The following is a 13,489-nucleotide window of genomic DNA, read 5'->3' as shown; positions in this document are numbered from 1 at the left end:
GTGAGATTTGCATAAAGCAACATTTTTAAAAGCATCTAACTAAAAGCATTCGAGCATTGCATTTAATCAGTATTAATTTAGCAGCACAAAGGGGTGTTGTTCTTTCTGCCCAGATGTGCTGTGATCCTGTCACTGCCATTAATGTACGCTAGTGTAGGTCACGTGACAGTGCGGCTGCTGTATTCTCGTCTTTGAGCAGCTAACACTCCGCGTCCTGTACAGCCTCAATCAAAACCGACGATTAAACCCCTCAGGCCTGGAGACAGGTAAGGATGGGGTTATCCCATACCGTATGGCTTTAAGGAAAAACGTTTATTTTATTAATTTGTCACTCTTACATTAGTAGTTAGCAGGCAGCTAGCTGTGTATAATGATAGCTGGTTAGCAAAGGTTACTAAAAACGCCTAATTTTATTAAAACATGTTTATGTTTTAAATGTTAGATGTCATCGGGCTCAATCGCTGGACGTTCTTAAATTCTTTCGAGGGAAACTGTAAGTATTTTTCGGAAAACCTGTTTACATGCCTTACCACAACAGCTAGCATGCTATTGAGCATCCAATTCATTGAGCTTCCTTACACAGTAATGCATCCTGTGTTTATCTCATTGATTGTCGTTTCGGATGTGTTAAAGTATTCAAAGATTCTCAAGTAAAATCTATGTGTTTACGTGTCTTTTTTGCAGGTCTACTCAAGTATAATATCCGAGCTTCTTCTGTGGGGCAGACCGGTCTACCTATCCTTATCAAATGGATAATGGGGACTGGGGGAATAGGGTATGTATGTGGAGAAATATTTAACACAAGTTACTGTAACAAAATGTTTATTAGCCGCAGTTGTGTGCTGTGCAGAACTGCCATTTGAATTTGAAGTAGAATTAAAAGTAACAGACATACAATTGTAAAAGTTAAGTTTCTAGTTTTTAACTAGAACAAAATAATTAAGACAGATTTTGGCTTGAAAAAGTATCTATATAATTCATTATGTTTAATAAATAAACTTCAATTTTTTGGACCAAGGTGAAGAACACTTAAAATACAATTTTTCATACAGCTGCTGTTTTTCTTAACTGATCAGACTTAAAGCCCATTTACACCAAGAATAATAACTGTGAACATTGTTGTCCGTCATGCATTTTAATGTCAGTGGATTCTGATCTGGATTCTCACTGTCAGGTTTTTTTTTGTATTGTTCATCAGTTAGAAAAAATAGTTCTGAAAGTGATTCCAATTATATTGTTCCTCTGTGTTTATAGCTATGGTGTGGATTTTCCTATTCTCATACGCTTATGATTATTAAAGGCAGCGTCTATGTACACTAAGTGCAAAGAGTGATATTTACAATGAATAAAAATAGCATATTTTCTTAGCAATAGATGCTATTTACACTAACAGTCGATCGTTGTGTGTTTTTCAGGACCGAAACCAAGTGTTACAGATCAAGTAGACTGAAAACCGATATTTTGAACCAATATGTCTGTGTAAAAATAAAAAATCATGTCAAAATTAAGAATAATAAGGGCTCTGAGGAAAAACTTGCTTTAAATGCTTTTAAATTATTTTATCGGTTTTCATTTTCAAATCGGTTTTGGAAATCGGTATTGTAGTACATTATAAAACAGTGTGCAATAATAATGTATTGAGTGTAAATTATAATTTTTATTAAAATTATTAAATGAATGCTGCCTTATTGGGACAATAAAGCCCTCTGTACACCTAAACACCTGTGAGGCACTTTATTTTCCACTTCTCGAATATTTCCATTATTTTATTGACCATAAAAGCCTTTCTGGTCTGATATGCGATGTGAGAAGAATGAGTTTGACAAGAGAAAAAGTCTCTTTTACGCACTTTATCGCCTACACCACTGGAGCTGTTATTTAGCAGGCATCATTTGTAATGTTGACTAGCCCAACCACAAGTTGGTGGGCGTCGTTAGTGTAAACAGTCTCTGCCAACAAGGTGGACTATTTGCACGTAGTGTAAATAGACACTCAGATTATTAAATCTGCATAGTTATAGCTATCGTTCTTGGTGTGAGTGGGCCTTTGCAGTTTTCTTGTACTTGATGATGAAAAATCCCATTGATTGTCAGTGAGAACTTCCAAATGTAAATCTTTCAAACTACATCCACATCCACACATTTCAAACTCGACACAGAATCTGATCAACTGGTGGGATCAAAGGTTTCTCCATAACTGACATTCAAATGGGTTCAAATTTTCATAGATAGGTGGGCTATTTGTCTGTCTGTCTTGGTTTGTCTAACTGTAATGTCTGTGTAACCTTATTATAATCTTTAAAGAGTGTTTTAAACATTAATGCAAAATGTCAAGCCAACATGCTTAACAAACCTTTCTTTTTTTAATATCAGTTCAGAATCCTGTAGGCAGTTTGATTCAGATTCCAACATATGAATTAAGAGTGTGTTCACACTTGTCATGTTTGGTTCGATTAAAATGAACTCTTCTGTTAGTGTGTTTCATTTGAGTAAGTGTGAACGCTGCCATCCAAACCCTGGTGCTCATTAACAAACAGACCAAGACCGCTAAAAGGATGGGACTCAGTCCGCTTCCAAATGAACTTTGGTGCGGTTTGAATGAAATATGAATGCAATATGGACCAAATACTTATAAAATGAACCAAAAGCACAAAGTATTGACAAGATGCGACACTACTCGACATAATTTCACAAAGGGAACAAGCGGTGTATCCAAAACAAAATGAGCAGAGGACAAATAAGGAGGTAAAGTGCCTTTTATGAGCTCTTTGTGAGTTCACAAGTGGTCAAAATAGAATCATATACATGCAACAATGAGCACGCTTAGTCCAGTAGATGGCATTAGGCGAGTTCCGGTACAAAATATACGTCATTCAACCTGACCAATGAGGTTGTGAACGTTTCACTATGCCTTTAGGTTCTGTATCTTTAGGTTCGCTGTCAAAAATGCCACTGTGAACGCTAAACAGATCAGGATCAACTATTTCATTTTCCTTTTCGGTCCAGACCAAATAAACCAAACAAACTGAACTACAAGTGTGAACACACCCTAAAAGAATTTGAATATTTCCTGAAAAATTTTCCCAGAAATTTTAGCTCCCAACAGCAAAAATTAGAATTTTTCCAACATTTCAGTTTCGGCCAAACAGTGACATTTAATTAGTGCTTTTCCGGTGAAAGATTATCCACATTAAACTTCCCAATTAACCTATTGTGTGTGATGAACTTCAATAAATAAATAAAAAATCCTGATCATTTACTTACTCCCATGTCATCCAAGATGTTCATGTCTTTCTTTCTTCAGTCAAAAAGAAAGTAAGGTTTTTGAGGAAAACATTCCAGGATTTTTCTCCATATAGTGGACTTCAAGGGGGATCAACAGGTTGAAGGTCCAAATTGCGGTTTCATTGCAGCTTCAAAGGGCTCTACATGATCCCAGCTGAGGAATAAGGGTCTTAACTAGCGAAACTATGTCAGCGCCGATAGCCTTGTGGGCAGTGCGCCGACATACAGCACTGTTGCGCTACAGATGTCCCGAGTTTGAATCCCGACTCAAGGACCTTTGCTGATCCCGCCCCTATCACTCTCCCACTTCACTTCACTAAACACTGGGACGGTACTTCCGCCTGCATCACATATGCGTGATTACTTAATACGTGACGTGGAGCTAGTGCATTTGTGGTTAAAAAAAATTATGACTGTTAGTTTCGCTAGATAAGACCCTTTTTCCTTGGCTGGGATCGTGTAAAGTCTTTTGAAGCTGCATTAAAACTGCAATTTGGACCTCCAACCCATTGATCACCATTGAAGTCCACTATATGGTGAAAAGAAAAATGTTTTCCTCAAAAACCTTCATTTCTTTTTGACTGAAGAAAGACAGACATGAACATTTTGGATGACACATATGGTGAGTAAATGATCAGGAAATTTTCATTCTGGAAGTGAACTAACCCTTTAATGATTCTCTGCCTTTGTCCATCTCTTGTAGTTGACTCACCCAGTCACCTTAAATGTTGGAGGTCACCTCTACACAACCTCCATCTCCACTCTTCAACGTTACCCAGACTCCATGCTGGGCGCCATGTTCCGCGGTGACTTCCCCACCACGCGGGACGCTCAGGGAAACTACTTCATTGATCGGGACGGGACGCTTTTCCGCTACATATTAAACTTCCTGCGCACATCGGAGCTCACGCTTCCTGTTGACTTCATGGAAATGGACCTTCTGCGTAAAGAAGCAGACTTCTATCAGATCGAACCTTTAATCCAATGCCTCAATGACCCAAAGCCTCTGTACCCGCTGGACACCTTTGAGCAGGTGGTAGAATTGTCCAGCACCCGCAAGCTGTCTAAATACTCAAACCCAGTAGCGGTTATTATCACGCAACTAACCATAACCACCAAGGTCCACTCGCTGCTGGAAGGAATATCCAACAACTTCACTAAGTGGAACAAACACATGATGGACACCAGAGACTGTCAGGTGTCCTTCACCTTTGGACCATGTGACCACCATCAAGAGGTGTCTCTAAGGGTCCACCTCATGGACTACATCACCAAACAGGGATTCACAATCCGAAACACACGGGTGCACCACATGAGCGAGCGTGCCAATGAGAACACAGTGGAGCACCACTGGACTTTCTGCCGGCTAGCGTATAAAGTAGAAGATTGACAAATTTACGAATGTGCTACCAAATGTGGTTGCTGCTGTTTTCAATCTGTAGAAATTCCATTGTCAGTTGAGACCAAGCGGAGGAAAAAGGGAATGAAATGTAAAGGATCACACCATGCAATGCAGAAAATTTTGCAAAAGCATTCAAATAATATATGGTACAAACGCATTTGCAATACATATTCAGATAATACTCAAGCATCTTTCAGTAATCTATGAACACCTTGACCACAAAACAGATTCACAAGAAAACGTTTCAGGTATTCATTCATTCCATCGGATCTGAAATCTGTCATTGTGCACTATGTGCAGCATCAAGATGTTGGCGTGCATGTATTTCTAACACATTCTTTAAGTATTAAATGTCTACATGCTGTAAATGGAAATAAATTTGACTGATTTGTCCGTCAGTTTCATTTTAGAAAAGCGTCAATATGAGCCAGTTGTCTTATTTTATTATTCACTGTAAATGATCCACTGCTAAACAATAGAGGCTCATTTCAAAGGTAAATTTTGTAAATCTTAAAGGGATAGTTTACTCAAAATTGACATTTCTGACATAATGTTACCCTCAGGTTTCTCCAAACTTTGTTTGAGTTTCTGTCTTCTGTTGAACACAACACAATATAAGATTCTGAAGAAAGTTGGTAACCAAACAGTTTCTGGTAACCACTTACTTTCATTGTATTATCTATCTATCTGTCTATCTGTCTATGTCTCTCTCTCTGTAAATATATACTTAAACTAACTTAAATTATATATACTTTTAGCAGTGAGCAAGAACCCCAAGCAATGATGAGTAGTCCCTGTATGTAAGGGACTTGGTAGAGTCCTGCCAGCAGACCTATTAGAACCAGTGTTGCCAAATCTGTGGTTTTCCCACAGAATTGGGCTACTTTAACACTGTTGCCACAGGTTGTTTTTCATGTCTGCAGGTTTAAGCGATCCCAATCCACCTTATTTTTCAATGCGGGAGTATTTTCTGGTAATGTGTTAGACTTCTGGTCCATAAGCCACTGTATGGAAATAACGAGAATAATAATGAAGAGCAGTAAATGGTAAAACTGTTTGCACTACAAACCATGGTGTTCATAATTAAGATAATACGTTAAACTATAATAAGACACACCCATTTGCAATATCAAGGAAAACGAGCAGTTTTGTACAGCTAAAAACATCTGGAAATGATTAAGTCCGGAAGCCAGACACATTAAATTTAAATAAGGTGGATAACATTATATTTACCAATAGGAATGCGAATTTTAACAGGGAAATCCCGCAAAGGAACGCGTATTTTCTTGAGTATCAACTGCGCGGGTTTTGTTGTGAAAACCTGGCAACCCTGATTGGAACACACCACCCATGACGCTTACGCCGCCATGTTTTCCTCTGCTGTCAATTCAGCGGTAGCATGCGTAAGACAGTGCAAGATCAGTGTTGAAGGACAACTGTTTGTATATTGTATTCTAGCAATTAAAACGGATTCTTCATAAGCGCATATTATTGTGCTATGCTTTAGAAGTGTCTTACCGTAGACTGTGTTTTGAAAGAAAAAAATGTTTAGAAAAAGTCAGAACCTAAAATATATACTAAGTCTTGTACCTGGAAAAAGACGTTTTGGGACGTACAGATTTCTGCCTGTGTTTTTCTGTATCGGGGGCGTCATGGAGTGGATCATGATTAACGTGAGAATAGGACAAGAAACGTTTTGTAAGTATCCAAAGTCAAATCTTGTGCATACACACGCTCTCTTTAAAGCATTTCTGTGCATCACTCTGCGTCCTACTTGCGCAGAGCTGTGCTTTTTTCCACCGCGCTGTCGTGAATAATGATGTATTTACTAAAATCTTTAAAAACATAATACTTTCAGTGTGTCATTAATCTTAATAACGTAGTCGTACTGCTTAATTCACTTTATGCTTAGGTAATGTTGCTTAATCATTTTTTAATTAAGATAAACGCATTGTACTTGAATACATTTATGAAGGTCTATAAGAATTCGCTTTTAATTATGTGTTGGATATGGTTATGGACAAGTAATAACATTATTTTCTGGCTTCTCAGATGATGTCTACAGAAGAAAACAATCGGAGAGGGAATACCAGCACAAGATTGAGGAGGGCTTGATTGTGCTTACAGAGTCTGAAGCCAAATGAGCTCATCGTAATACACTGGAAATAAATGGTCGTTATGATGAAGAGACTGAAACCAGAACCGTTTTGAGACTTTTGCACACTAACAGACTTTTAATATCATTTAAAAATAATACATATTATTATACATCAACTGTAGGGCAGCTGTGACATGGACTGCATGATTATGAGGACAAATGAGGTGCAGAAGACTGTAAGGAAGGTGTCACTTTTTGTATTGTCTAAAAGATAAAGATTATTTCTGCAATAAAAATGATCTGTCTGTTCTGTGGTTCTAAAAAAATGCACTTTGAAAGCTTATACAAAGTAAAAAATATATATATGATTCTGTATGACAAGATTAACGTCGTTCTCAATAATGAAAATAAGGTGATTTAGCATCTTATTATATTGAGGAAGTTTCATTTATTAAAAAAAAAAACTTTCTCATGTGTTAATGTAATTACAATTGGGGGAAAAATCTTGTAATATGGACTTAGAATCCACTTTATTTTTCCTGTAAGAGCAGGTGCGCCATTTGTAAATTTAATGAGTCTGGCTTCTGGTCTCATCCACATCCATCTATTTTTAGCTGTGCAAAACACCTTACCATATAATTTTGAAGTATTATCTTACTTATGAACACACTGATTTGTAATGAAAACAGTTTTACCGTTTACTTTATGTTGTTATTCGCATCATTTCCATATAGTGGCTAATGAACCGGAAGTCTCACCCATAAGCTTACTTATGCGTTGATGAATAAGGTGGATAATGAGAAACTTTCATGTGTTGATTTTGTTCCTAAGTCAATAAACTTCATCAATATACACTAAGACATAATTATGAGATTATATTTATTCTTTACTCATTTTTTTAATTGTAGTGATACTTTATGCCCTTTATACACGTTCATGAAGATAAATACGTCAAATACGTCAGTCCTAAATGAATTTATTTACCAGCATTGGATATCAGTAACAGTCCCACTGAATATCGTTTTCCCATGTTTTTATAGACATTCTCTGCCTCTTGATTTACTGCAGTCTTTTTTGCAATTATTACTTGCAAAAACATGAACGAAATATAACAAAATGATTACATTGTCAAAAAAGTCAAGAAAAAGTTGTTATTGTCTGTATATGCTTCTAACAAATGATCTAAATGATCTTAAATGTCTAAAAGCTTGATGCACTCAAAGTCAAAATTCTTTGTTAAGCTGTTAAATCTCTGTGAATGTGCTTTCCAACGTCTTAACGGCAGTTGCCAGTTGGACGGCGGCTTAAGGAACATTTTCTTCTTCTCAGTGGATCACTTGTAGTGTCCGATCGGTAGGGCTCTCAGACAGATGAAGCTGTTGGGATGTTGGGCCAACGTTATTGGGTTTCCGTCCAGCCGAACCTCCTGCATGTTGTACCTGATGTAGTGCGTGTTATTTCCTTTGCAGAACGTGTCGTCCGTCAGTGACGTTATGTTGTTGTTCTGAAAATGATTTCAAAAGAGTTGATACATATACTGTATATAAATATATTGACATTACAATATAGCATTGAGCATACATGCAGATGAACCACACGCAGGCTTTCCGGCAGCTGCGGGATGGCCTCCAGCGCGTTGTCTCCAAGGTACAGGTATGCCAGCTTGGTGAGTTTCTAATGCAAAAGATGGAAGGCACTCATGAGTACCATAACATCATATTATTTCAGATTCTTTCTTTTATGAATTTTACCTTGAAAATGTTTGCTTTTATTCCCTTTGTTTTAAGCAGATTGTGGTTGACATTGAGAGACACAAGTTTAGTTGGCAGCATTGGCAGTTTGACCAGCTTGTTGTCAGCTAGCGTTAGTTCCTCAAGTTGGTCAAGTTTTGAAAAGGCTCCATCTTCAATTTCAATGATCAGATTGCCACTCAGGTCAATTCTTCTCAGTGTGGCTGTAAAACAACACAATATGCATGTATTTACACATTTGGACATTCTCACTGGGCTGCAACTGAATATGTTTTTTTAATAACTTTCTGCCATCATTTAGTCATTCTCATGTCGTTCCAAACCTGTTTGACTTAATTTCTACTATGGAACATTAAAATATACCTCAGTGTTTTTTTGTCCATGCACTCATAAAAATAAATGTTCCGAAAGGTGGTTTTCACATCAATGCCATAGAAGAACCAACAGTTCTTAAAAAGAACCACTTTTTGGGTTTAAAGAACATTTTTCAAATTTGATGAACATTGTTCCAATATCAAGAACCTTTTTATGTATTAGAAAGATTCCATGAATGTTAAAGATTCTTCATGGAACCATAGATGCCAGTAAAAAACTTTTATTTTTAAGAGTGTACAATGAAAATCAATAGGGTCCAAATTAGGGCTTCCACAGACTGGTCGATTAGTCAACTACACTGTAAAAAATAAAAAACACAATTTGTTGAGTCAGCTTAAAATAATTTGTTACCCTGCTGCCCTAAAATTTTAAGTTCAGTCAACTAAAATAAGTTTAGTCAACTTGAAGTGTTATGTTGTACTAAGTAACAACTTAGATACGTGTGTTTGCTAAACTTAACAGATGGTTAAGTAACCCAGCTGCCTTAAAATATGAAGTTGATTCAACTCAAATATAAATTATACTAAGTTGTCACTTAGTATAATTTAACATTTCAAGTTGAATAAACTTTTTTTGAGTTGACTGAACTTAAAATTTTAAGGCAGCCAGGTTACAAATTATTTTAAGTTGACTCAACAAATTGTTTTTTACATTGTAGACAACTTTAATTCTCTGATGTCGACTAGTTGCTGGTCCTATTCGCTTCCCTGATAGCACACATACATCACAGAGATGTCTATCTGACATCTGCATTTACATCTGGAAGATGTATTTTTTAGAGTGTTTGTTCATCTGCAATACGTCTATAGGACGTTTCCTATCAGATGTCAAACAGGCGTCTATTAGATGTCTTTAAGATATTTATGATTTAGAATGTATGTAAAACTGACATCTTACAGATGTCTGTCAGATGTTTGTACACAGCAGATGTTTTCCAGATCAAGTGATCTTTAACAGACATCTTGCATGTGACATATGTGTGCTATCAGGGTTGTCAAGTCTGACATCAAGCGTCACCTCTTCCGTGACTTCCGGGTCCAAACATCCATACAGAATTCCCAGACAATGAAAATATAAATATAAATATATATATATATATATAAATCTACAAATTATTTGTTTTTGGGACGCTGTGAGCACGGAGACTGTAGTGTACACCGTAAAATTAAAAATGTTTAGCTTAAATGTTTAATATAAATAAACAGTGCTTGTAAACGGCTGTGAAAGTGAAATCATGCTATGTTCAAGTCCTCTTGGGACGCTCGTACTTACGAGTTGACAAGTCGTCATTACGACGTCAGGTGGGTAAGTCACTTTGTTCGGAACAAGATGGCAATTTACCTTTTCTACATAATCCTAACCTAACGTTTTTTTAAACTGCATTACGAAATTACGAATAAAGAGTGTGCATCATTGTGTTTTTGCTTTTTTTTAAATCAGTTTATGAGGGTGATATAAACTGCGTCATTATATATTCTATGGTAATTATACAATACAATAATATTTTGTATATGTAACTTATATAGTCTCATTGTACATTACAAAAAAAAATCATTTTATTCACTTCAACAAATACAGATGCTGCATATCTATTGTTTTTGGCTGCGTCCAATGCATCCGACACATTTTTTCACTGACATGCCCCCAACTCGGAAACTCTGGGCTTAAAGAAAATTCGTAATAACGACTTTGTGCTCGTAAAAAGACTTTGTGCTCGTAAATACGACACAACTTAAACGTACCATTAGTTGGGGTTTGGACCCGGAACTTCGAAATGACATGAGGGTAAGTAAATGATGACAGAATTGTCATTTTTGGATGAACTATCCCTTTAAATGCACAATGAACCTTCTAGGTTCATCTCCCTTTCTATTCCAGTGACTCTAAGGGACCTAAGCACACTTTCTCAGTTCTGTTTTTGAGCCATAAAAAAGGAAAATTCACTCAGTTGTTTGATTGCATTGACCTGGTTTCAACACATTGTGTTTTTGGTTGCCACACCTAAAAAGCTTTTCCCTCACCAATATTGCCAAAATCTTTGTTGGTAATTTTAGTGATTTTGTTGAAGCGCGCATAGAGGTAAGCCGTTTCTTTTGGCAGTGGTGGAACTGTTGTCATGTCAGGAGAAACCTCCTCACAGTACACCGATCCAGTTAGACACACACACATCAGGCATGTGGGAAGTTCTGAAAAATAAAATAACAATATAGAGGCTTAAATGCGATTTGTAATCAAATGAATGCAAAATTGAAGTCATAAACAATTACCCTTGTCATCTTTATGGTCTACTCCCGGACCTTCATCATCGGTTTCAGCTGGGCTTTCATAGTCTGTGGTAAGAATGACTTTTTTCTAGTAGAGTAGATGAAAAGAAAACTGTTATTTCTCTTAAAACCAACAAGTTCAACCAGTTCACAAGCCCAGATAAGTTGCCGATGCTGATATTTTCAATTGGATGTAATCCAATTATGGATTTAACAGGTTTTCCATTGCATACCTTTCTTAGAACAGATTTATGATATCTGGCATTCTGATTATACAAATACACATATTCGTTTCAACCATCAAAAACATTAAAGTCCTTAGCTATATTCTAATATCACAATGTATACAAATTAGCATTATCAGCATTAAATTGTCATACCTTCGGTTTCTTGGCTTCCATGACAATTGTACTTTCTGGGATTATTTCTTCATCACCTATTACTTTCAGTGACCCTTTTTGTTTAGGCACCACTTTGCTGGTTCTTGCCGCGTCACAAAATATCCACGGCACGGTCACGAAAAAGAGTAAAATCCTCAGATCCGTCATGTTGTGAGGAGAAACAGTTGCTGTGGTGTGTGACGAGGAGAGAGGAGCAGCGAAGTGTGTCACAGCCTCCGAGTAGAATGAGACCTTTAAAGAGTTTCTCTCCAGTCACTGCCTGCGAACCATTAAAAAACAATTCGTGAAACTGGCCTTAACCCACTCTGTGCTGTCCTAAGGTTATTTAATGGCTCACTTGCCCCATTCCCGCCAAAATAAATGACTGTGATTCACTACATGCATGTGTTTTGTCCAAAAGCATGTTTTGAAATTGTGGAGTGACGTGGATAAACCTTTGAAATTGATATATTTTGCTGTCTTCTTCTGAATAAGCATAATCTTACAACAATAATAAGACGTGTGTTCCTCCCTTTTGTGATATAATGAGACATTTTCAGGGAACACTGTGATTCGGAAAAAGTGAGGGAAAATATAGGGGGGAATGAACTGTGCTGGCCATGGAGAGACAGGAAATTATTATTAGTTCAGGAATCTTGGACAGCATGTTTGAATATGGCAAGCTTTTAAAACTCTATGTGTTTCATCCATCGATATGCGATGTTCAATAGCTTTATTGTTCGAAATGCAGCTGGGTTTGTTTGGTATCAGGGGATGGATTGCGAGAACAGGGAGAAAAACGTCTGTCCCCCTGTTTTTCATTAGGCCAGAGTGAATTTTTCACATTTGGGCAAGAAATAATATGATCTGTAAACCGGAAATGCACGAGAATGTGCTGTGAAATAGATTTCAAACATGATTCAGCTGACAAGCTGCAACAACGTCTATCGCTTCTAAGAAGCGATAAAGACCTGATGGTTTTAACAGAGATCTGCAGGTTATTGGGCACTAGTAGACCACTACTTGTTATTACATCTTATTTTATCTGAGGCATTTGATAACCTGGGAACAGAATTAGCAGGTGTTCAAACAAACGCATGCCAAGACTTTTAAAGGGCACTTCCTCGAACTCCCCCTGGGTGCCGTTACTTAACCTTATGGGACGCAGGATGAAATAAAAGGGAAAGAGACAGAAAGAGCCAGACAGACTAGACAGTTTAACATGCAGATAAAGAAAAAGATGGGCAAAATTATTACTGTAGGCAAAGCGTCACTGTGTGAAAGTCCGGATATTATTCTGCACTGTTTGCCTGCAGCTGCACCAACTGATGCATAATGGAGAGAGTGTGAACATCTCAACAGATGCGAGAGTCAATGAGGGGCTTTAGCATTTTGGCTTGTTTCAGGCAGAATATATTAGTTGAGTAACATCTGCACAAGGTCCAACAGTGCAGATAACTGAAGTTTTCTTCACTAAATAGCAACAAAACCACCACATTATATTGCGTATTGTTTAAGTATAATTTGCTGATCACCTGATTGTTATTATGCAGCAGTGTGATTTTAGTATTATTAATATACTATTTTTGAATTCTGTATATAGTTATCATTTTAATTTCAGTAAATTAAGTAATTTTATTGAGTGCTTTTGTAATTTATTTCTAAATTATTTCTATTATTTTTTGTACTTCAAGTGTACAAATTTTTCTCTTTTTTTAAGTTTTTCATAATATTAATATTTGACAAAATTTCTAATAATAGTTCTTTTGTTATTTGATTCTGAGGTAATTTGTAAAATGCTGCTCATTTTTGTAGATATGAGAATCTCTGAAATGGTCACATATATTTTGATACTTTTGTATTAGACATTTTTGTAAAAAAAAAAAATTCCCATTTTTTTATGAAACAAATTGTTATATAATTTATTAAAGTGGT

General features: G+C 36.6%; 3 protein-coding genes across 3 annotated transcripts; 2 read left to right on the top strand and 1 right to left on the bottom strand.

Moving 5' to 3' along the window:
- Positions 1-131: 131 nt before the first annotated feature.
- On the top strand, positions 132-5,097 carry kctd6b (potassium channel tetramerization domain containing 6b). Its single transcript, XM_051096695.1, has 4 exons — positions 132-266; positions 443-493; positions 685-775; positions 3,988-5,097. Exons 3-4 carry the CDS (start codon positions 749-751, stop codon positions 4,672-4,674), a joined length of 714 nt encoding a protein of 237 aa, XP_050952652.1. The 5' UTR covers positions 132-266; positions 443-493; positions 685-748; the 3' UTR covers positions 4,675-5,097.
- A 976-nt stretch (positions 5,098-6,073) lies between these two features.
- LOC127154847 (small integral membrane protein 4) lies at positions 6,074-7,094 on the top strand. The gene is made up of 2 exons (XM_051096699.1): positions 6,074-6,384; positions 6,739-7,094. Exons 1-2 carry the CDS (start codon positions 6,231-6,233, stop codon positions 6,828-6,830), a joined length of 246 nt encoding a protein of 81 aa, XP_050952656.1. The 5' UTR covers positions 6,074-6,230; the 3' UTR covers positions 6,831-7,094.
- A 650-nt stretch (positions 7,095-7,744) lies between these two features.
- On the bottom strand, positions 7,745-12,068 carry ognb (osteoglycin, paralog b). The gene is made up of 6 exons (XM_051096694.1): positions 11,555-12,068; positions 11,178-11,262; positions 10,932-11,096; positions 8,536-8,738; positions 8,366-8,458; positions 7,745-8,288 (listed from the first exon to the last, which is right to left on the bottom strand). Exons 1-6 carry the CDS (start codon positions 11,720-11,722, stop codon positions 8,118-8,120), a joined length of 885 nt encoding a protein of 294 aa, XP_050952651.1. The 5' UTR covers positions 11,723-12,068; the 3' UTR covers positions 7,745-8,117.
- Between the last annotated feature and the right edge of the window lie 1,421 nt (positions 12,069-13,489).

Source organism: Labeo rohita, chromosome 23, assembly GCF_022985175.1.
Source record: "Labeo rohita strain BAU-BD-2019 chromosome 23, IGBB_LRoh.1.0, whole genome shotgun sequence".
Lineage (NCBI taxonomy): Eukaryota > Metazoa > Chordata > Actinopteri > Cypriniformes > Cyprinidae > Labeo > Labeo rohita.
This window is presented reverse-complemented; position numbering and strand designations above follow the sequence as displayed.

What these genes read in the sequence shown, in the direction of transcription:
- kctd6b (XM_051096695.1), top strand. Translation starts at nt 749, where the DNA reads ATGGATAATGGGGACTGGGGGAATAGG. An exon ending in ATGGGGACTGGGGGAATAGG is followed by an intron (nt 776 to 3,987) that starts GTATGTATGTGG and finishes CATCTCTTGTAG; the next exon opens with TTGACTCACCCAGTCACCTT.
- ognb (XM_051096694.1), bottom strand. Translation starts at nt 11,722, where the DNA reads ATGACGGATCTGAGGATTTTACTCTTTTTCGTGACCGTGCCGTGGATA. An exon ending in TGGAAGCCAAGAAACCGAAG is followed by an intron (nt 11,263 to 11,554) that starts GTATGACAATTT and finishes CTACTCTACTAG; the next exon opens with AAAAAAGTCATTCTTACCAC. An exon ending in CAAAGATTTTGGCAATATTG is followed by an intron (nt 8,739 to 10,931) that starts GTGAGGGAAAAG and finishes GTTGTTTTACAG; the next exon opens with CCACACTGAGAAGAATTGAC.
- LOC127154847 (XM_051096699.1), top strand. Translation starts at nt 6,231, where the DNA reads ATGTTTAGAAAAAGTCAGAACCTAAAATATATACTAAGTCTTGTACCT. An exon ending in AATAGGACAAGAAACGTTTT is followed by an intron (nt 6,385 to 6,738) that starts GTAAGTATCCAA and finishes CTGGCTTCTCAG; the next exon opens with ATGATGTCTACAGAAGAAAA.